General features: G+C 33.8%; 1 protein-coding gene across 1 annotated transcript in view; it reads left to right on the forward strand.

Moving 5' to 3' along the window:
* Positions 1-407: 407 nt before the first annotated feature.
* Positions 408-25,102, forward strand: part of Timeout (circadian regulator timeout) — a 250,639-nt gene continuing 225,944 nt past the window's right edge. The window contains exons 1-14 of the mRNA XM_072009440.1: positions 408-584; positions 702-855; positions 934-1,114; positions 1,191-1,322; positions 1,383-1,478; positions 1,598-1,761; positions 3,276-3,393; positions 4,874-5,136; positions 5,636-5,768; positions 5,849-6,003; positions 7,256-7,389; positions 7,459-7,609; positions 7,713-7,793; positions 15,359-15,456. Of these exons, the coding sequence (XP_071865541.1) occupies positions 491-584; positions 702-855; positions 934-1,114; positions 1,191-1,322; positions 1,383-1,478; positions 1,598-1,761; positions 3,276-3,393; positions 4,874-5,136; positions 5,636-5,768; positions 5,849-6,003; positions 7,256-7,389; positions 7,459-7,609; positions 7,713-7,793; positions 15,359-15,456 (1,954 nt within the window). The 5' untranslated portion in view covers positions 408-490. The remainder of the gene's footprint in view (positions 585-701; positions 856-933; positions 1,115-1,190; positions 1,323-1,382; positions 1,479-1,597; positions 1,762-3,275; positions 3,394-4,873; positions 5,137-5,635; positions 5,769-5,848; positions 6,004-7,255; positions 7,390-7,458; positions 7,610-7,712; positions 7,794-15,358; positions 15,457-25,102) is intronic.

Here is a 25,102-nt window from a genome sequence, read left to right on the forward strand (position 1 = left end):
TTGACAAACCAAAGTTAACCTCAAACGTCATGCACGCCGGTTATTAGTATTTCGTGCGAATAGATATAAATAACACAATTATGATGATTTTAAACTATGGTTAACTATGGTAAATAAGGTTAAACTATGGTATTGTTCACGTATTAATTAAAAAAAAAACATTGGTTTGTTTATAATATTGATTTACTGAATATATGATAAAAGTAAAATATGTGTAAGATACATAAATTTAATTAAAAATATCCATAGAAATTAATGTTATTAGTACAAAATTTAAAATACTGATTTATAACATATTTACATTTATTACAATTATGGGATTGTAATTATTTGACAATATTTTGGTTATTTAAGTAATAAAGCTATAGTATCATTTTAATAATTCTAATATATTGTTTATTGCAGATCTAAAAATTCATTTGAATAATAATGTTTAGAATTTAATAAAAGGGAATACATATATACTTTATAATCTTTTATAAATAAAATCATGTCGGATTACCTATCTACTGAACTTGCAGCTACGTGCGCTGCACTTGGTTATTATGATGGATCTAAGTATCATTTAGACAATTACTGTTTAGGTAAAAATAGTTGTTACCTCTTTTATGTGTATCTTGTATACTAAATATTCATGAGTTAGTCAAAACTTATTTCATCGATACAAAGAAATATTATTAAAGTTATTAATTTCATAATAGATGTTATAAAGGATCTTATCAAATATTTAAGAAGAGACGATGAATCTCATACTGTACGTCAGTTTCTTGGTCAAACAAAAGTACTTCAAACTGATCTTATAAAAATTTTTATTGACCATTATGATAAACTTGAACTTTGGGATATATTACTAAGGCAAGTAATAAATTACTCAAAATATATTTTGTAACTTGCTATATATTACTTCACTCTAATAACATCTGATTTAATTAGGTTAATTATTAATATAACAAGTCCAGTTGTGCTACTTTTTAATGAACAAATTCCTACTGACATAATGCAACGTACTATATACCTTAAACTAGTTGCATATACACAGTCATATAAAGTAGCTTTAATTGATGGACGTATATGGACAATACTTAGTAATCGTTTAAGTAAAATTCTCAAACTAGTAAGTTTATTAAGTTTGTAGATTTTATATGTATATTTAGAAATAAAGAAACAATACAATCCCTTTGTTCTTATAGGATAATGTAGAAAGGGGGGAAGAAAACGAAATGGTCATTGAAAGGATACTTATTTTTATTAGAAATGTTTTGCAAATTCTCCCAGATGAAAATGAGAAGCGTGTTGATAATGATGCTACAGTTCATGATGAGGTATGATATTGAATGTAGCATTGCATAAAAATATATTTTTATATACTCTCTGCTCATTAGGTTTTATATGCACTTAATACATCAGGAATTGTTGATTTGTTAGTATTTATTGCTAGTAACAGAAGTGAACAACAATATCATTTGCAAGTTTTAGAGGTATGTGCTCGATTAAATTATATTAAAATGTCGTTATATTGTTTCAAACGCCTTATTTTCTCTACGAAATAAGTTAACTTTTAATAATTACTCATGTCATATACGTTGCATATTATTAGATTATATCGTTAATGCTTCGCGATCAAAGTGCGAGTGAATTAGCGAAGTCCGGCTTACAACGTAGTCTTAGCGAAAAAGAAAAGGATGAAGAAACACTTTTAACAGCTCGACTCAAAGAAAAGGAGAAAAAGATAGAAAGAGTGAGAAAATATGCAGGAGCTAGGTAAGTTTAATTAACTCTCTCTCTCTCTCTCTCTCTCTCTCTCTCTCTCTCTCTCTCTCTCTCTCTCTACATATATGTATAGATAGATAGATATATTTTTACTTTTTTGTTTGTTTCAATTTTTATGTAATAAAAACATAGTTTATTCTTCATTTACGTATGTAGATAGTTTTAAAAAGTATGTTAAAGAACTTGATGAAAGAAAATAATAATATTCATACTCTTCTAATTAATCTATCTATAGTTTATTTAATACATCGAAACAATTTTGAAGATATTGCTTGTAAATATTTTATTTTAGTAAATGATTATATTTACAACTAAGTTATTATAAATCAAGCATTTACGAACATAGTACGTTATTCTTTTATTATTTTAAATATTGGAAACAGTGATCGTTTCTATATGTAAAGTGTAAATGATTGGTTTTATTGCAAATTGTATAGACATATTACAACTATTTATACATAAATCTAATTACACATTTCGCTGATTATCCATGGCTCGGGCGACAAGTTATTTTAACATACTTATAAGAAAATTGAACATGAATAATATTGTGAATATAACAGGATAAACAGACGATCAATACCATTTAAGGGACATTGTTAAGGAAACATAATTTATTCCTAGTACTACATACGTAATATACCTGACCCACTTTTTAAAGTAAGACCACGCACCATTTGAATAAATGCTTTTACCCACTTGTTGGGGAATGCACGTGTTTTATTCTTGTGTCGTGCATTATTCACATCTTTTTGCTATGTTCCCCTATTTTCCGTAGAAAGCTTTTTGCAACTTGAAAAGAAATCAAAGGAGGTAGAGAGATTGATCTTTTCTCTCACACCCTATGAATCGATGGACAATGCTATCACAAGCGACAAAATGGCACCGTCCAAAACAGGATTTTATGTTCAATATTTCAAAGATAAAAGCTTTAAAATAGCAAAATTGAAAAATGTATCATTGATTTAGAACGTATTTAATAAAAATTAGTAAAAATTAGAGATAGGAAATTTTATGAAATTTAAATATTCCAGGTGGTTATTTGTAATTTTTTAGAAACTTGAATTTTTCTAATATTTATCAAGTATTCACATATTCACATCTTTCTTTAAATAAACAACAAATAAATTTATTTTCAATATTTTTAGTTCAGTCTCTGATTTTATTAATGCTTAAATTATGTATCTATTGTAGTTGATATAATGAACCGATTACATAAGAATAATGAAAGCAAGAAATCGAAGACGATTTTCTCCCGCAAATAAATCTGCGAGAAAGAAAATGCATCTTCCTCGTTTAGCAAACTACCTGCTAGTGACATCCGCCTTCCGTACTATTGATTAGATTTTCAAAAGTCATACATGAAATTGATGGAATCTTTTTTGGGGAGTGGGTTCTTTTTTGAGTAATGGGTTCTTTTTTTCATATCAAACAATTAATTTTGTTTTACTTATAATCAGGTATACGTAATAATCATTTCGTCAATTGTCTAATAATATGTTTAGACATTCACATTTTGGTGGAACTTACGTTGTGCAAAATATGAAAGCCATTGGAGAAAATCAGCTACTATGTCACAAACCATACCAGAAGATCGAGGCATTAAACTTCGGTCAAGATAAGGTAATTACTGCAGCCGTTATTGATATGAAACAATTCTGTTATGGTTTTCATTTCCTTTTTTTGTTTCTGTTTCCAAATAAAGGAAATAAACGTCAAACCAAAAAATGGTCAATTCAATTAATCTTTGGTTTCCAACGGTAGCTCTCATTAATGAATAAGTAGGAATGAAGGCTGGGTGGATTTGAATGAAAATACGGTTGTTAATTAAGGCTATCTTCGCGTAATTAGAACTGGCTCCTTGCTTAATGGTGCTGAAACATTTAAAACTAGGTCAGTGCTCTTTTCGCGGACGTTCCTCCTCCTTTTCTCTTGTCTCTTGTGTCCTGCTCGACTATAAAACGATCCTTTTCCTTCTTACATCGTTATTACCGTTTCCTTCGCAGAACATCCGTATTTGAAGACAAACTTTTCCTAGCTTGTTTTTTCGTAGCTCGTTTCATTATGAACTGTTATAAATCTACTGGGTCACATGCCTGACGGCTATCTCGAATTGAGGCGATCAGTGACTTCTGCCATATCTTTTATGGAATTCCACCAGTTTCCGTCTCTTAATCCCTTCCCTTCTCTGATACCTTCTACATTTTCGTGAAATTGTTATGTAGAAACAATGAAAAGTATAAAATCTATGTCATCTATTAAACGAAGTTGTATTCTACAGATTATTTCGCTAATCTTTTGTAATAAAGCTTACAAAATGTGATTTTATTATAACTTTAGATTAAAAAGAAGTTTTTCCGTTACAAATATACAACAAAATGTTAAGCTTAATTTAACGGAGTGGGTAGAAGTTTAATATAACGGACAATTTATTTTTTATTTCTATAATTTTGATTAGAATATAATGGATGTTGACAGTGTAACAATCACCAAGACTTTTTAGACGCTTTTGATAATTTGAAAAAGAATGTTCTGTGCAAAAGTTCAGTACTGAATTGATAACAAACTGCAATATAAAAAAATTGTTCAGTAAAACCTGGGGCACCTTGGGACAAGTAGATAGATAACAAATTTTGTTGATTTCTTTTTATATTGCAGCTTGTCGTTGATTCAGTATCGATTAGTTTTTATGTAGAACATTTTTTGTCAGCTTATCTAAAGAGTCTAAAGAATTGTGGTGACAATTTTATTGCGTTGAATACCCTGTCTATCTTTCTTTATTGATTTAATATAAAATATGAGATACAGAACAATACATTGTTAAATGTAGTATTTAATATTTAGTATTAGCGCAAAAAGATAGATTCGTTACATTATCATGAATTTAAAAAGGATTATACTGGTACGATAAAACATTTGTGATGAAGTTTGTTTTCAGACAGTCAAATATTTAATACACATGTTTTCAATTCTTTCTTGTCGATCCTGAATAAAACGTATAATATCTATGTAATTAATAATAATGATAAGTATATAGATCTGTGTAACATAATTTTAAATACATAATAATAATAATGTATATTTTGATTTCAATACGACATAGAAAAAAGTGTCGAAACCGAGAAACAAACGTCCCATGTGGGATCCAAGGGGTGAACGTACATCTGCATTGAGTGTGAGGCTCATTCTGAAAGAATTTTGTATAGAATTCTTGAATGCTGCTTACAACCCCGTAATGAAATACGCAAAATCCTGTATAATCGGCGGAGCTCAAAACAATCAATCTGAAACAACTTGTTACTTATGGGCCTTGCGTTTTTTCATGGAGTTCAACCGCCATTACAAGTTTGAAGTAAAATATGTGAGGTAAGTCGGTGGAATTTCCTTATTTTGTAATAAAAGAAGGTACATTGTCAGAGAATAAACGTTGAAGAAAGGAAACAGAGATAGTTTTCGAACTCGTTTTACGCATCGTCGCTCTCTTTAGATTCTTGTCTTTGAGAAACATTTTCTAGCTATTTTCAGTGCAAGCGCCTTTACGTGCACTGCTTTAAGCAACATGTATTGTTGGGATTTAAATTTTCCTTCCAACCAGTGCTCGTTGAACACTCATTATCATTCGAAGCATGTAGAAATGTTAGCAATTTGTGATCTCACACGTACATACATACACATGACGTTTTTCTTATTATTTAAAGTTTGTTTTTAAGAATTTATCAAAAATTAGAGACTTTAATGTATCGTTGTATTTTGTTACAATTAACTAATTCTAATTATTCAGAAGTTAAAACATCGTTAACTTTAATTTCTGCTCCTTCTTTAAAAGCAATGTAATGTTTGGTTTTTTCTACTAATTTATCAACAGCGAAACAATATCCACGGAAGTATTTCATTTAGTACAAAGACAAATGGATCATTATTACGAGATGATAATTACTGACAAAAAGAGAATTCCCCTTTGGTCTCGTAGATTACATTTAGCATTGAAAGCGTATCAGGTGAGGAACCGCGTATTGATATTTGTTTCCGTTTGATAGATGCATAGAACGAAATATGTTTTTTCTTTTTGTTACTATAGGAACTTCTGTACACTCTAATGGCAATGGATCAAAGTACAGATCGTGGTGTTAGAGAATCCAGCAAGGTTATTAAGAGTAACGTGTTTTATGTTCCGGAATATCGGGAAACGATTCTTTCTCTCCTTCTCTGTTTCGACGAGGTTAAAATGTCTCGGTTCGTATAAAAGATTCTCTGTAACATAACATGAATTTTAATGTTGCTAAATGATAAAAGTATTTCAAACATTGAGATGAAACAGATCTGTATTTAATAAAATTTAATTGATTAGATAATGAAATTTTTAACAAACATTTTTGACATAATCAATATTCAATTAATATCATAAATTACACACGAGCGAATTCTGCTCTGTCATGAAAAATTTATCATCTAATTTGTATATTAATAAACAGTTACCTTATTGAATGCTCGTAATATGTATTTGTTTTTACATCACATATTACTGTTATTAAATGATACAATTATGGGAAACATTTATTAAAAGAAGTAATGCTACTATAATAATAACCAAAATGTAACGTTAAAAGATGATTAAAAAATGAACAAACTTATTACACAATTAATAATTCAAAATTTTTTCTTTCGTATAAAGATTCAGAAATTGTTAGTTTAAGTCGGAAAGATAAATGTTTAATGTCTTCTCAGGGATTTTAAATATCCTATAGTGAAAATTAATGATGTAATTTACTTGTGAAATATTTCGTTGGTATTATTATTTCATGCTCTGAGTATCTGTTTATCGGGTAGATAGGAGTGGAAAATGAAAAACTGTTTGCTAAAAGTTTTATCTACTGCAGACAGATTGATTCACTTTCAAATCAATCGGCTCGAACAACGAGGGAGCTATTTCTCGTACTTTCTTGCTTCTTTTCGACTGCACCTCCTCCCATTGCGTCCACCCCTCGCTCTTGTCTGGTCCTCCTCTTTTCTTTTTCGCTTCTTGCTGAAATAAACAACTTCTATCGACCTTCCGACCGGCGAAATGGGAAAAGACGACGGCCGTTCAACTTTTCGCGAGTTTGACGGGTTTTCCACTACGGAAATGTAAGGTCGGAGCACCATACCGCGATATCGTCGTTACTTTGACGTCTTAGTGACGCTGACGAAAACAAGACTTGACGGGTGCAGCAAACTTCGTTGCTGATGTTACGACTTGCAAACTGTACACACAACAGAACTGTATTAATTTCACGGTGGGTATTGTTTCATTTGAAGCGACGCGGCGTTTCGAATGAGAATCTTATTGAACTGTAAATATTCAAGTATAATTGGGAGACGAATAAATAGGTATAAATTGATACATAGATATTATTACATTTTAATACTTTTTTTTTAATTTTTCACACTTCGTTTAATTTTTAATTAGACCTGTATGTATTAAGTGGAATGTTCTTATTTTTTTTAGACAATATTTGATTGATCTCACTACAACGGCACACATCTTCTTAAAAATGTTGAGCAATTATTGTGGGAAAAATAAACGTAGTGTAATAGTCCAGAAAGTGAAACCAATACGACACAAAAGAACAAATAAAAAAAGTAAGAAACGAAATATTATTTCCTCTCAATTTAAATAAGGACATGCTTTCTAATATCAAACGTAAATAGAAGCTGCACAGAAAGAACAACCTCCGGTTCGAAGCTTAGAAGAACGTTGGGACGAAGTTAGTTCTCAACTATCCATTGTAATGCAAGAAGGAACGATACCGCAAGTTATACCATTTGATGCAACGTTGGATGTACCTATAGATGATCAGAAGTATGTTTATATTACTTTATTCGATTATAACGATATTGGCAAATTGAAGTTGAATGCAAAGAATACTTTTATTATGTCATGTTGGTCGTTTCATTGGTTTCAGAGTTGATGCAATGAAGAGGGTCCAAAAGCTACTACGGTCGAAGGATCTGGAGCAAGCTATTGGACTTATTCGTGCAGCAAGGTAAGTACACTATTTGTTTTGAACAGTAATTCTATGAAAATTGTTGCGTATTTTCAAAGATCATCTCATAGAATAATTACTATTTATTTTATAAACTGATCCTGATATGAATGTGACATGTTAAAATAAGTGTCACTATTATCGATTAATATTCTTCCTACTGTCGTTTGTTTGAAATAATACCTACTTGAATATGATAACCAGTTCAAATTATTGAAATTATGTATAGAGAACAACATGAATGAAGTACGAATTTAAAAACAAAATTAATACATTAATGATAAATAATAATAATAATAATCGATCTTGTACCTTAATTTGCATATTTTTATGTATATATGTTTGCATAGAAAACAATTAGAAAAGATAAAAAATAGTAATTAAAATCTTAACGTTTTATTAGTGTCATAAATATCTATGATTATAATTGTTTAACACGTTGTCTTTAAAATTTCACGCTTGGAAGAAATTTCGTGACTCTCTTTAATGTAGCATTAACATTTGTGCGATTGTGGTAGTATAGATTTCATTACATCTGTTATCTTTAATGAATATATATAGGAAAATTGTAGTACAAAATATGGAAGAATGTTTTTATTAACAAAGAGATCCGATATTATCACGTCCTTCTTCTTGGTATGTGGTATGCATCGCGAATATACAATCTTTTTACCACAAAAATCTACGAGCGTGCTAAAAAGTGATTAAAGTTTGGCCTATTTCACGCCGTCGCGTCAAGGTATTCGATCAATTTCCATGACGTCCTGCCTCTAGGGAGTAACTTCTTGATGTGCGCGCGATATGCATATTAGTGAAAGTAACTTTCTCGTCTTTCATTTCTCAAATAAAATAATCCCAGTATATTTAAACTGTTATTTCATAGCCTGGAGTTAATTGACCTGTCCGAAATTTTATTTATAATGAAATCTTTCCTTATGTGGAAAAGCTTTTGATTGACAAATTACAGTTGACCATCACTCTTTTTTGCAATTTATTATAAATCGATGAATAAACATTAGCTTAAGAGATCTTAGTATATTCATCATCCATCATTCATTTAGTATATTCAATCAAATATTGCAGCGTGAACAATAATTTAATACGAAATAATGGTATTGTAATGTATCTGTAATACATTGTATTTCAATAAAGTATAATGAGTCAGATTTAATACAACATATTGTACTACAGTGTTTGTAGAAATTAAAGAGCTAATATTATAAATAGTAGAAATTAAAAAATTAATATTGATTTCTTTTTTTACGGTGTATTTACATTCATAATTTTAATAGCCCAATTGACTTCAGCGTATGAAGTATCTCTTCAATCGCATTAAAGGGATTAATTTCATTTCACAAATATAAGGCGGCGTGGTTAGTTCTGCCAACATATCGCGCACATATAGAAGTTCCTAGTTATTGCACACCATGCAATGATCTTGGATATCGTCGTGCCGTGAGATAAACTTTTAATCACCTCTGGAACAACTTAAGCCTTTAAACACCTTTTTAATACATTGACAGTTTGTTGTGTTAGAGATAAAAATTGTGTACGTGTTATCTGGGATACATATTATGCATAATACATATTAAGACATAACAAAATTTGATCTTTCTTTGTAAGAGCTGTGATATGCATCATTTAATGCACATGTTCATGACATACACAGATATAAATTGTCTTTCATTTAGTCGCTTATTTTAGCCATTGTGTTTTATGAATTTAAGAACTATCTTATACATATATATTATCATATCTTATGAAATTCATTTGTATTGTGTAAGTTGTCTTTTTGAAAGCAATAATATTATTAATAGTATCACAAATTTTAGTTATATTTGTTAATAAGGAGAGAACAGATTTATGGGTTAAGATATTAAACAAAATCTGTTTAAAACTAAGGAGTTTGTATACCATTCTATTCTCTATCTCAAGAATTTTCTCCTTAATAATTTTATAATAATTAATAATATCTTGTGAAACAGGGTTTGATACACCCTATATTGAATACTACTGAATGTAAACATGTATGTAATTAGAATTTACATGACTGTAATTAATCACATCGATATTTATTCATAATGTACATACTATTGCATAGTAATGAGTTTCCCTATATGTCAATTTTATATTACGTAATTTACTCATAGGAATAGCTTAATTATTATCGATTTTAGACAAATCGCTAGAATGAAAAGCTGATGAAGTTACGGGAAGTATTTAATTGCATTGCTGTCTGTCATTCTTAATCTGCGAATACAAAAAGCGATTTTTTTAACTCCATTTGATGTGGTTATGTACAATGCTCAGGGCTAAAAGTGTCATCTATACGAAGAGATGAATAAGAGCCACGGAGCTGAAAATAGCATTCGGGTTGATGACAGGTCACACGCGGCGAAATTTCTTCGCATTTGACTCACAGCATGTCTGTGGTCGACCGATCATTGATTCATATGCCGTAAACCAGAGGCGAGAGTTTCCCAATGTATTCAACAAAATGGTTTTCGATTTTTTTTTGTTCTTTATGCTTTTCTTGCTAATCTCTACCTTTTTCGTGGTTGTGTATGTTACAGCTACGAGCTGAGTGGTTCGGAATATCTGTAATATTGTATAGGCACATAGGTGGTTTGCTAAAGCTTTATTTTGCCAAAATTGTTACATGCTAAATGTGCTGTGTGTGGGAAATCCAGTTCAAAACATTTGACCCTTCGTATTTCTAATAAACAGATATACATCTTTAACCAAATCGTAATTTTGTTTATTACAATATTGTACTATTAATAATTTACTTAAACGATCCGAATTCCCTTAGTGATAATTATTTCCTACGCTTTAAACTTGCCGCTTGTATGTATTCAGACATTTCAATTATGCATTCCTCTATTTTCGTTCAACTGACTAAATGAATTTTTTGTTGAATGGAGAAAGAAGATATGGCATATTAACTTCATGCAACATGTCGGTAGTACTTTTTAAGAACAAAATATCGAATATGCAAGGAATCGAATGTATTCAGTACTGAAATCTCGTGTTAGTGACTGTCGCTCATTTAATCGAAGTGTTTATATTAAATTATTCAGAGAGGTCTGTTTCATGGAAACATTTGATTTTTTCAACGTTCGTTTTCTTTAGAAGCCTGGGCCAATTAATTGGCTAGCTGGCAAGTGTTTACTCTTCCACTGATATTTACATTGCATTAAATCTGAAAGGGATGGTCCGTTCTTGAAATATGTCAATGCATGTTGGTTCATCTCAATGAGTCCTAAGCGGTACTGAACCCTGTCCCTTTGAAGTGTTCTGCCTCTAAATATACTCACGAGTCTTTTCCCTTCGTTAAGTTGTTTCTCCATTCCGTCCCATCGATCCTTCTGGCTGGTAGCCTTAATCGCCGCTTCGATGGTTTCGCGGGAGCAGTATACTTTGGAGATGAACTCGTTGACGCGAAAATGAGTTCTTTGCATTCACTTCGCCTTCAAAGAGTTTCATTTTTATAACAGTGCGTCAGTTATATCTATTCTTACAATTAATTGCTAGATTAATACCTCTTTTGTCGATGAACTCGTTGATGCGGAAATGAGTTCTTTGTATTCACGTTGCGTACAAAGGGTTTCATTTTTATAACGGTACGCCGTTTATAAATCTATTTTTACAATTAGTTGCTAGATTAATGACATTTTTGTCGAATACGATATTCATCTATTCCGTATGTATTGCATTTCACGGCAAGTTAACCCGCCAATTAACTTTATAATACATATTTAGATAAGAAGATTTTCAATTACGCAATTCTTTCTGATCTTAAAATTACTTCAGAACACGTTGAAGAAGTATCTTAATTTCAGTGAATGAGATTTCGTGCAAGTTAAAGAGCTTTCGTTGCAGTTAACACACGTCTCAAAGGCACTAGAGTAAAATTGCCGAAACAAAAAACTGCTTCATCGTGAGCGGTCTTTCTCGTAAAGCTAGGGAGTTATAGCCCTTCCTACAGATTTTTCTTTAGGCGGTATCATCACCGCAGTACTTCTACGTAGTACTTTAGGAGATTGTTCGTAATATTCCATCGTCCATTTTATGGGGTAAGCTTTGCCATAGCCGGTACACAATGGAAGCTTCTGGTTCATGCCGACCTTGTGCATACAACGGGATAAAAGGAAGCAGCAGACTGTTGACTATGTAGCATATAGAGGTAGGCTCGGAATAAGAGATATTAATAACACATTTCTGATAATCTGGTGGTATTACGGTAAACAGTATAATGCTTTGAATTTCCTTTTATTCGTATATCTACGTAGCGTAGGTACAGCTTGCCCTTGAGAAGCATGGAGAGTTTCCAGTGATCGCGTTCCGTTTGCCTAGCAAATACTCTCGTCGTTTAGATACTGACTCAAATCCTCTAATTTTCTACTTACACCATCTGCATCGGTGCCACCGGCAAAGTGTGCTGACTTTGGTTCAGGCTTGGATAACTCAAAGTCGCAGGATAATTAAGGAGAAGAAGCGTAGCTTTTAGCCCTTTTCGTGTTAAACGAGGAAGAGTAAGGGGAATAATCAACGAAGTCTTATTTGCGTCTTAAAAGTTGGAATTTTCTCTGGTTTGAGGGGTAGATTCTACCGCTGTAATTAGAAGCAAATGAAAATTGCCAAATTAGATACATGGGTGAAATTACAATGTTCACCTAATTTGCATTACATTTTTTAAATTAAAACATTGCCGGATCATTACTTTTAGAATTTTGTTACGATTTTTTATTCATAATCGTCTAGATTTATAGGATGATACTATCTGCAGTATTTTTGGATCGGTTCTTTGTTATATACATCTTTCTTGTTATCCTAAATTCGGGATTTAGCAATTTCTAATTATGTTACGAGCGATTCTAGCCTCGAATAACTTAATTTCAAGCATTTTTCGATTTCGAATTGAACAAAGCCAATTTACCTCCGATAAGTTGTGCTATTCTGACCTCGAACTAAGAGATGAACCTGGTCTTGAATGTTCGAGTGTCAAGGGCGAAAATTGACGCGTCGAAATTATTCGTTCCGTGTCTGGCAAAGGAGGTAGTTCGGACGATGGGATTGGGAGGTTGGTTGAGGCGCGTCTGAGAGATTCCATTGTCGCGGGACTTCAAATCGGGGGATAATGGGGATTGTATGGTACTGGATTTCTATTCAGACAGCCAGCAGCAGCGACCCCATACGAGCCACTTCTTCTGCCCTGGGGACAGCACGTAACCTCCCTTCTCTCCTCGACTCCCTCCTTCTGCATCTTCACCCTTTTCCTACCCGCTTATTGGATTCTCCCTCCAAGTCAGGGATTTTGCACTCTCGAAAGTAGCCAGACTTTCCTGACCTGCGGCTTGACATGCTCCATAAACGGATTAGGTTTTGTTGTAGGGAAAATGAGATGTGTTTTGCAATACGTTTTTAGTCATGCGTACATGAAAGTGTTCATAGATGTTAATGCTTGTACATTTTGTTTCTTTATTAGTCCTTGTATTATGTAGAAGAAGTGGAGATATTGACGAAGACAATTTTAAATAGCCAATGCTATTTTTTAATATAGTTGCCGGGAAAGATAATTTTTTTATGGAAAGGAAAATTCTTTTATATAGGTTTGTGTAACTAAATAGATAATTTAATATTAATAATTATGCGATTGTTTTTCGGTAAAATAAATCATTCGTAACGGAATGATTAGGACCACTAATACTGACTGTATGAGAATTATCTTCTTCATATCGTATCGTACAATCTATACTGTAACAATCAAATCGAATAAGGAGAGTGCAAGCCCCAGAGGATGCTGATTTGGCTAAGCTTTCGTATAATGACAGCACCATTCATAGGTATTATTATGGTAACATGATAAGCTGGAATTCTGAAACAGGGTAGCTATATTTATCGAGCAAGTAGTGTGCCACTATGCACGTCTACTTCTAACGTCGACTTCGTTGTCCAATCACGTTTCGTCGTCTCTAGCGTTCTCTTTGATGATACTCTCCTTTCAGAATATTTCTACGTGCAGCAGTTTTTTAATGAAAATTCAAGGCAGGTGAAGACTTTCTGAAAAGCCAGCCACCATCTAGCACAGGGTTAGGAATCTTCCGCCATTAACTACACCCTTTTTCATGAGTGTTCCGTCAAGGTGAAGGCGTGATTTTAGCTTTGTCCTCTGGTCACGTACAAGGACTTTCTCCTTTCCTTGATGCTTTTGGATTCTCACAGGGAATAGAACTTTCGTAAAACGGACAGGTTCTCTCTCTCTCGCTCTCTCTGTTCCTGACTCTTATGCTTTATGAAGGACGATCTTCATGCGAAGCAATTAGTATTTCCTCCACTCTGTTTACCGAAGGCAGCATGTAGCTTTGTTTCGTGTAGCTCATCTTCAAATTAAGCTTACCAGTTCCTTTTATTACTCATATTTAAATATTTAACAAGCCTGCTTTTGAAATGTCAATTCCTATCTCTTGCTTCCTTTCCTTCTTTAGTGGATTTACAAGTAACGAAAGAAAATTTTGAACATCGTTTTCTATTGAGATTTGCATTGAACGAAAACATCGATGAGATAGTGTTTTTTTTCTAAGATAAGCTTGGAGAATAAATTCAATGAAATTTGAGTGGATCGCGAAGCAGCTGTGCCATCGTCTCCCCGAGAATCTTTCTTCGTACGGTTTTTTATTCATTTTCCACGCTCGGAGCTGACTTCACCACCTTCTACCTCTGGATATTTTAGAACACAGGCACTTCGCGGACGCTATGCATGTATGTACACCGACGACGACGATGGCCGAAGGTAGATGGAAGAATAGAGGGTTGGGCGTGAACACTTGACGTAAGCAGCCGGATGTTGGCGTAGATCGCGGTGAGGTTCTCGTACTCAAGGGAGCCTTCTACGAGACCCATTGAGATTGCCACTCGGACCTCTTCTCCTATCTCTCCCTTACCCTTTTGCTACTTTTCATCGTCTCGTCTTCCATGTCTTTGCTACGTATGCTACTCAAGATAATGAAACACGTCATTAAGTGTCTTGCTTTGTTTAATCACGCTAATCTCATTCCGCAATATACATGTTACTTCTTTTGCCACGTTCGCATAAATGCTAGAAGACCATGTCGGGGAAGTTTTGCAGCCATGGAATATTTTTAATTTTCCATATTTACAATTTCCCTGGATAATTCTTGAAGTGTATTTTAGTTTAAAATTTAAGGGAAAGTTACATCTCGTTAGTAAAGGTCGTTTTCATGATTTGAGTTGAAATTGTATATTCTTCCATGCATTGATTTAACAATATATCTGTTTCTTTTTGTAGTAGAAAATTAACTAAATTTTCTATGAAATATATTTTCTTTGTGTATCGTACGTATAATACAGTACGGTTTTACTTAAAAAATAATTGCAATATGTTTTATAATGCTTGAAAGTCTCGCGAAAAGTTTTCCTTTAAAGCATTTGAGTATATGCATAAGCAATATGATATTTAATAAAGGATAGAATTATCGATTCCAAGCTTCTTGTTGTAATAATAAGGAAGGAATCTTGGCTGAATGTAGAAAATCATTTTGCAGGGAAGTCTGGCCCGAGAACGACAGTTTCGGAAGTGCTAATATTACGTCGGGGGAGGAGTTTCTAGCGCTACGGGAAATCTTCTTCGCAGACCTGGGTGGTGAGTAACATTTTTGCATCTGGTGTGAAGTGTTTTTGTTTGTTTTTATATAATCATATAATATATTTGAATCTGTCGGTTGTTTAATAATTAAAAGATAACGAAAAATCAATAATCGTAAAATTGTCAATTTTATGTCACGAGCATGAACATTTTAGATTTTTTTTAAATATCACAATAATTATTTTAAATATACACACCTTAGAAGTAAAATTTGTTATCGTCGCGGCACGCATCTTAAAATATTTTTTAACCTTGAAACGGAGGTGAAAGCATCGTTAGTTGTAATCTCTCTTTTCGGTTTATAGATTTCCAACAATTTTTAGCACATAGCATGATGCAAATTCTTAATATATATGAGAATTTCGATCGTAGTAAATTGGTCCTCGAAAAGAAAACAACTCCTGGCTAACACCGTATCGCCTCGAATATCGTTTAAATTAAATTCTGCAAAATATCGTGCTAATGAGATTCTAGGAAACGAGACGACATACATATATTTGCAATCTCCGGTAGGGAGCTTGAGATAAAGTTAAAACTTCGTACTTTGAAAGCAGTGGCCGTTAGTACTTTTTGCGCGACCCTCTACTCATCTTCCCATGGGGATTGCTTGTATAACTTGAATTTATCGAGAAAATTATATTCTCTGTATACATAGACCCGCGAGAAACTTGTGGGTGCTACTTTTGGTGGTACATGATTATAAGGTGAAAAGTCTCTTATTACATTCAAACATGAAAGTAATAAGCTGGACAATTTAAATTCGCGGAAATTTCGTAACTAACCGAATTTATTGAACTAAAATCTGATCCTTTTATGAAATTTCCTTTCACAAAATTTTCCATTGATTAAAGACTTTACGTTACATCTTCTTTGCGGTCAAATGTCACGATGTTATCGTTGGTGTCAACGTTCAAACTGTCGTTTTATTTCATTTGCACGTTACGTGTATTCTTGCGTGCATTCACACGATGCTTTATGATAAGTAGATACCGGGAGATTAACGCAAATCCTCCGAGTACGAAAATTCTCCGTAATCGAGCATGCACTGCCGTATATTTATTTACTCAAGCGTTTGAAATTTTAACGTAATCGCCTGGAGCTTGTAATGAAATAGTTCTACAACCGACGGATTCAAATATTCATTCTCACCTTTCTTTTTTCCCTCTTTCGCTTAAATTTCCGTAAGAATAAATTAACGAGCTGCTGGATACTCGTGCTAAGAAGATATTAACAGAGGAAAAACTTATAAACACGTAATTTTACTCAAGGGGAACACCTGCGGGACTGGTTGTAATAACTGGCACGTACATCATGACACAAATTTAATTAAATACACCCTCGGCATTCATTTCACGCTTCTAATTTATGTATGAATAACTATGTTGTGTAACCACCGAGATTTCATGACGTTCCATCTTCCGGAATGTATTTATCTATGTTTATTAACGGAGCAACAATGGCCATACCGCTCTGAACGTTTCAATGGGATGTTATGCCTTTTCATTTCGATTCTCCTCTTTGTGTCTTTTGTGACGCGTTGGCCGCCTTTCTTAATGAAAATAAATTGAAATACATTATCACAGAAGAATATTTTAATTAGATGTACGAGTATAATGATTCGCGAAATATAGAATTGTCAAACTTTCAAACATAAAATCAGATAGCTATTGCTACGAGATACATTAAAAAATTATTCTTTTGAGAACGATGATCGTAAAGTAGATACCATGTTATGTTTTGGGTTAGTTTGACGTATAAATTTTTACTTACAATACGAATAAACTAAAATTGGTTACGCTTTGCGCTTATTCTTTATTTTTGGTATTATGAGCGTAATGCATATTGCTTAGTTAAATTGATTGACATTGATCGTGTAGTCTGTTGCATATGCTTTCCTCGGTAGCATATTCAGTGTTTTCGGTGTTTACGTGACGTACAAATGCATGTAGATTTAGTAGAAAGTAGATGTTATACAATTATAAGATTTTATTTTAAGGAATATGTGAAAACTTTCTTCAACATAAATGAACAAAATTAAAATATCAATATTTGTCTCATTATTAATCGAACTTTCATGATTTCAAAAATATTACGCAATATTTGATGTATAGTTTACTGTATACACATGTTTGTATGTAGATATTTCGTGCAATTAATTCGAAGTTACAATTCTCATTCAATTTTTTTTCGAATTCGCGTTTCCATCGTATTAATTGCGATGTTAAATAATTTCTATTCTATTCTTCCATTTTATATTATTTAAGTACATATGGCAGGAATATTTTAGAAGGGTTAAGTTATTGCTAGTTGTTATCTCGACCTGCATATATATATATCAGAGGAACTGACTGGTCTTGACACAGACTAAAAAATAGAAAAATGAATCGAGTGCACGGAACAGGAAGAGAAATAGCAACAGGGCACGTTCAACTTGCTATTATATATTTGAATCACAAGGTGTGCTTCATGCAATAGAGCGAAACGAAATCAGCTGATTCTGCGCCGAGTTCGCATGATTCGATCGTTGCTGTTCCTCGTTTCGCCTATGCTCTTGTACTTTATGCACACCGGTACTTGTATTTTGCGACTTGGCCGTGTCCTGATGCGTTTGCATCTGCCGCGCATAATGGAGCGTCTGTTCCGCGTTGATAAAATGTACTGCAAAAATCGGAGTATATTTCACGAGATAGACCTGTCTCCTTTTTTGTTTTTACACCAAGATAAACGTTCCGCTTACGGCGAGAAAAATTAGTCGTCAGGGAAATCTGAATTTAGTCGGAAACTAGTATAACTGCGGGCAGTGTACAATTTTTTCTCTTGATCATGCTACATTTTACAATTTTATTACGGATATATAAACAGAAAGGGATTGATATCTTGCGATATTCGTAAAATTCGTACAATCGGTTCGAACGATATTTTTTCCCGATACCGATACTTAGCTCTATTTATTAAGAGAAAAGGAAAATTTTAGAATACCTTTTATACCTATTTTATACCTATATATTCGACGAATTTGCTCGGCAAGTTTCTAAAACGACGGCCATTTGACGTACAATCTCTTTGGTAAGTGTTTTTTTCTTTTTATAAATAATCGGTGATCGATAGAGCCGGATATCTTGGAGCCAGTCGAAAGGGTTTTATTTATACATGTCCTTTATGTTGCCTTGGAATGGTCTCCGCGTAACATTTACCAAATATACGTTTCAGCGAATACTACTTTCGTGTGAAGTATTGCAGTACAAGCAAGGAAGATGCGACATTCTGCAGTGCAATTTTTCTCTCGCCCTCGCGCGATTCTAACTTGTTGGACTGAATACTTGATGGATGTATCAGAATAAGGAAACTATAAGTTTCCCACTGGAGGTCGAAGGTTTGATGAATGAAAACCGAATTGAAAGTCTCGTCTGTACCTTAGAGTGGAGATAGGAACGATAGAATTTACATGGTACCCTAGGAACGAACCCTACCATATGTCCGCCGTTCATCTTGTTTTCATTCTTGCCAGGTTTTACGCTCCATAACTTAGTGTCTTCCAGCAAGGTATCTTCTGACCTTTTTATACGTTTTGTTTTATACACCACTGGCTCGAAGCGCGTGTAATGTTTCACTGCTTGGCTCGGGTTCTTTTAGACATGCAAACCGTACAAGAGGGTGGCAATCTCTCGCCGATGTAGTAGAATAAGCTTGTTTACCTGTTTCCTCGTCCGTCAGATTTCTATCCCTTCGAAATCACCTTTGTGACAGCTTTTTCGGGAAGGGCTTCTACGTGCATCGAATGACGATCTGATCACGTTAGGAATTGTGTTTCGATGATGATAGAGTGCAAACGAGGCCAGGAAAGTTTTGCATTCACCCAAGTGTTCGTATATTCAAATTTTATTTCAGATATTCTGAATTGCACACCATCTCCACAGTTTATGCATTCACTATGCAACGTTATTTAATAGACTTTGGAAAAAAGATTTCCATTATGGCAATGCCAATATTTTTCTTACCCACGTTATAATAGCTTCGTGTACGTATCTTAGTTGTATATACACCTTGTTATTAATTATTGAACAATTTAGTGACAAATTACTAAAATGTGTAAAGAAGTATTTGGTTGACAATGTTGTTGTTTCATGAAACTCAAATATTTATTTGTTGTCTCTTAGTCGTAGATTATTTATTATATTTATTGAGTACTATACTATTAATCATGTACGATATATGTATATGCATAGATACAGTTGGTCACAAAATTCAAAGCGCCAAATTAAAAAAAAAAAAAAATTCTTTTATTATAGAATTACGTACATTTACATGCGAATATAAAATAATTGAATTTATTCGGTTCATTAAAGTATTCCCAAAAGAAATGACAAAGATCTAATGTGCTTAACTTACAAAAGTCTTGAAAGGAAATTACATCAGAATTTACGAAACTTTTGTCTCTATTAATGTCTAAAAGGTACTATGTAATATTACGTTGTATCTGCCTTTTTGTAAGATTTTATTTTATATCCTTTTTTCTCTCCTTTTATGTGTAACAAGTCGTGTTATTTGTGGAACTAATATCTTTGTTACGATGTTTCACTTTTAAGAGATGTACGTAAATTTTTCTGTCTGACAATATACATTTCGCGACAATAATTTTTCAATCTGCCAAAGTTATCATGGATCTTGAATGAGATAATAGAAGCATAATTGAAATTACGAATTATGAACGTAAATAAACTAGTGGAATATTGATTATTATTTCATTTCATAAATTACATCATATTTAATTTGTCAATTCCAAACGAAGTTTAAATGAAAAGATGAACGTATGTTTGACATACCATACATCTTGGTCCATTTTATTCTGTAAAAACAAAATTTATGCTAGGAAATCGGAAATTGGGAATACGTACGCTTCCCTTGGTAAAATTATTTTCTGATTCGATCAATCTGCTAACGGTTTTCAACGTACACTAGTCTAGGAATCATAACTTGGAAGAGTATCTCTGATTGCATCAAAAGTATGGTACACCTAAGAAACGAGATCAGTATGGTACGTTAGTGAGGTGGAAAAGTGGTTTCGAGAGACTTACCTGGAGAGGTTTATTGAAAAACTTGTTCCCTGCATCGAAGAAATATAAAATCGTAAAAGGTCTCCCCGAATTGTGTGGAAAATAGGGGCGACTAAACTACTGTGCTTCCAATATTCGGGTTTCTTCATTCAACGTTCGTAGACGCATGACAGAAATATCATTTACCCACGGACCAGGTGAAGAATGTCGTACAATTTTTCATGTAATTGTTCGCGTCGCTTTTTATCCTCCTGTCGAATGTTATTTATTATCAAAGTTCTCTCCGATTTATTTATAATCCTGTTATTTATGAGGACGGCTCGGTATCGTTAATTTAATTTCTTTTTTCACTTTGGAAATCAGTATCGACGAACTGTCACATTTTCGATAAAATATGAGCTATCATCCGCACCCGTTACAGCCTGTCGTTGAACGATGTTGGGCAGAATAACCAGTCGATCGCTCTTTAGCACCTTTATGCAAATGTATCTCGAAAGAAATTTTATTATCTCTAACCTGGCAAGTAGCGTGTGCCTGTTTGCCCGTTCTGCTGCACATTGCTCAAGAGACAATGACCGGTTCGAACCGGTCGCTTTGAAACGCTCGAGGTGTACTACAGGCGGAAATTTACACTCTCGCTCAGTTGGTTGATCACCACCATATGTCTACATGTCTGTATCACCCTGACGTTGCGTTGCTCCTACATGCTAGAGGACGAACCGTACACCAATTTACCTAGAATCGGTGTGGATTGTTCGCCTTCCACTGGTCAAATTGCGATTCGCTGCATTACTCCATGAGATTATGGGACAAACCTGCAATCTGCAATTCGCTATTAAATTCACCGACTCTGGCTTAAATTTACAATAGCGGCAATGGTATACCTGCGAGCTGTTTCACGTTCTACTGGCATAGTTTTAAATGGTTTTTTGGAATAATTAGCGCAAAGATTGAAATTATATAAAGATTTGATCATGAATCGGGATTGTTGTTGTATAAAATAACTTTAAAGTTAAACTGCTGCAATTGAATATTTTAATAATTCATTACATTAAGTATCTTATCGAGAGTTATGAAAGTATCGAGCTTTTTATGTCAAATGTCTATGTGTTCTTAGGTTTCATAACCTATTCCACTTGTCACTTTAATGTAGTGTCACCGATGAGTATTAATTTCACGTGCATTGTTTACAAATCATATATTCGAATCGATTGTTCAATGAGTGGCGATTGTTACTGTTCGACGATATGAGATTATATCAGTTTTAACTGGAATAATGACAATAGATGAAGTATAACTTTTGTTTCGTGAAGAAAAGATAACGCGTTTAAAGCTTTCCACTCGACATTTATTGGTGTTCAGGTTTCAGCCAGACAATCGTGATGTTAATGTTTCTTTTTCAGGCAATTTCTCTCCTCTGGATGGCACAATAACTCTTTCAGTAACGATCTATAACCATTAACACGTTGAGAAGCGCTTCAGCGGTTCTCTGCCGTCTGTTTTCGCTTTCTCCCTTTTTAAAGCTTCTTTTCTCACGTTTTTACACCTCATGTAAATTCTTCTTACGAAAATGGAGGACGTATACCGGAACAGTGTCGCAATATCTGCTTCATAGCAATGACGATTACTCTCGTTTCCTTTTTCTTTCGCTCTCGTTTTAAGCTCGTTTGGGGGCAAATCGGCCACTTAAAAAACGGGACACAGAGAGTAGGGGGAACATTCAACGCTTCAGTACACACTCGTCGCTATCTGAACCTGTTATAAGCTATACAAATGGTATGCAAGAGGGGCACCGAGAGTGCTTCACCCTTACGTAAGCTGCAATGCGACGATTCTCCCCGCAGCTAGTTAATGAAGTTATGATTGAAGGTTAAATTCCATGAAATTGCCCCGGTTAATGGCTATGCGCCTCGCTATGAATGCAAATCAATGTTAAAAATTCGGCGTGGCCACGCTGAGAGGTTTACTCCGAAATAACGATTTTTTTAACGTACCTTTGGGAACGGTTGCGCCAATTAACCCACGGGAGATGTTCAGTTATATTTACGAAGGTGCCTCCAGGTAATTAACAACGCTGCGTGAAATGATTTAGGGAACTTTCGTACGCCAACGAAAATAAATGGGACGGAATTGTAAATTATCCTTTTCCATAATTTATATGACAATCGTTTACCGCGCTACATGGAAACCGGTATTTGTTCTTTCGGGTTATTTTCCTCCATATTTAGTTCGTAATGAAACATTCTATATTTTTACACAGTTTTTCCTTTGTGAAACTAAACGTTTCGTTGCTTCGTATTAATATGCGAAATTGACTGTTATTTTCATGAAAAGTATGCAGTGCATCATCTGATTTTATTATAATATTTTGTAATATTTTTAAATTTCATAAAAACCTTTCCTGTAGAATTGCACAGTTTTGTAAGTACGTAAGTTACGATACTCTCGTTTTGTCGAAAAGGACGTCGAAGGCTTTTTTGTTTTTTTTTTTTTAATATTTCACTTGTTTATCAATCTGACTTTGTTCCTGTCAATTGGCACGAGACTCGCAACGATATCTACATAGGGGAATGAAGCGGACTCGAGAGACATTTAACAAAAAATTATTTTGCAGCTCTCTTTAACTTAAAGAGAGAATTTTCTTTATATGATTTTTAACGATCATGAGGGATGTTTCTCATTCTAAGTCATATTGAATTTACCTTCAAAATGACTTTTCCATTTAGTATCATTTTATATCTATAATAAAAAGATAAAGGAAATGTCTTTTTTATTGCATCGTATCAAGTCTTTCTAATGCAATAAGAGTGTCATAACCATACGTTGGACTTGTACTCTGCATTAATATCCCAACCAAAGCTGTACAACGTTCGTAGGAAACATTTCCATGAAATCTTAATTATGACAGAAATATTTTAGATGATAAAATACTCCGTAAATTTTACTATGCACATGGCGTGTCAAATGAACGACTATGTTCCAGAAGGGAATGCAGCAAGCATAATTTTAGCATAAATCAACGAATCATGCGCTGGTTAGCGAAATATTAGCAACAAATACCTGAGCGGAAACGTGGGACGGATTAAGTTTATTTCAACATTAAAATATGTTTCATAAGTACGATGTAATTGCGCAGTCAGAGTTGTAAAGTGAGGTAGGGAGGAGGGATTGGTGGAGAGAGAAACGAGAAAAGGGAGACCGGAGTCGTTCGTGTAAATAACAGAAATCTTCCCCAGGTCCAAGGTCAAGTGCTTTCTATAGTACTTCAACCCTAACGTTCCTGTTTTTCCACCGTTTTGCACTTTTCTTATTCTTTTCTGATGTGCGGCGAATGGAAACACGGTGGATACCTTTACGTTTTTCTGACGGTCGCGCGCTGGCTAAAATAATAATGTATTTGCAAGTTGCGTAGAAATTGAATAACAGTCGTGTTTGAATAATACAGATATGTAGAAGGAAGTTGGACCAGCGTAGGTACGTGGTGGCAAAGACATAGACGGCATCATTTATATTGTATCCGAGCCATCGTATTCTCCCGTTTCCATCGACAGCCCCTCGAGCTAACTTCTAGTTTTCTTTGTTTCCTTCTCTAATTTCGCATTTATGTGCATTCTCTTTCGTTCATATCTTTCTTACGCTATGGTTACAGTGTTTGAGTGTTCTGATAAACTGTAGTTCCAAGGAATACGTCGTAATAGTCGAATCAAGTATAGATTCTTACTGGTGCATCATCCCCTGATTTATGTCCTCTGGATTTATACCTGCATTCAGATGACGAAATAAACTTGAAAACTTATTAGGAAATTATTAAAACCTTTATAATTTTATACATGATTCATAAAATTCATATATTCTATGTTGTATTAAAAACTAAATAAAATTATGTTTGGATTTAAAATCAAATCTGTGTAGTAGTGCACGTAGTAAATGGAAAAATGTATATGTAAGTAGTTTATCTTCTAATAGGTAGTTTAAATTTATATAATCTGCTGATTTTATTAAAAAAAAAAAGGAATAGTATGTGATATTTCCAATCACTAATTGATCGTTAACTTTGGTCACATTCAAATATTGTGACTGCAAATCAATCAAAATACCCAAATACTCACGAACATTAGTGGAAGTCCAAGGGATGACTGTATTGCACAGTTTGTCAGAACACGCATCCGTTGTAATCATAGCCTTAACGAATTTCTAGTTGAACTTCATAGTTTGCTTGTCTCGCCGCTATTTCCAAGTCGTTGGCAATCGTAACCTCTACCAGCACCTTTTTCACATTTGCCTCTTTCATCAAGTAGCTTTGTTTATGTGTTCCTTGATCCGAGCTGATTCTTTCGTTTCCGTTTCTCCCTTTCGAACAAGACGTCCTTTCTTCAGGCTCATTTTATGTGCTCTTTCGCTTTCAGTTCTCGTTTCCTTAATGAGAACAAAAAGAAACGCGACGGTTCCTTTCTATCCTTTCCTACTATATTCTTGTTTCCGGCTCCGTTTTTACTCCCTTGTGCTGCTTTTGCGGCTTTCTTTTTTCTTATTTCGTATTCTACGTTCTCCTTTATCGGCACTTAGCTGGCTCTTTCCGTTCCGACTCC

The sequence above is a fragment of the Bombus fervidus genome, chromosome 8 (genome assembly GCF_041682495.2).
Source record: "Bombus fervidus isolate BK054 chromosome 8, iyBomFerv1, whole genome shotgun sequence".
In the NCBI taxonomy this organism is placed as follows: domain Eukaryota; kingdom Metazoa; phylum Arthropoda; class Insecta; order Hymenoptera; family Apidae; genus Bombus; species Bombus fervidus.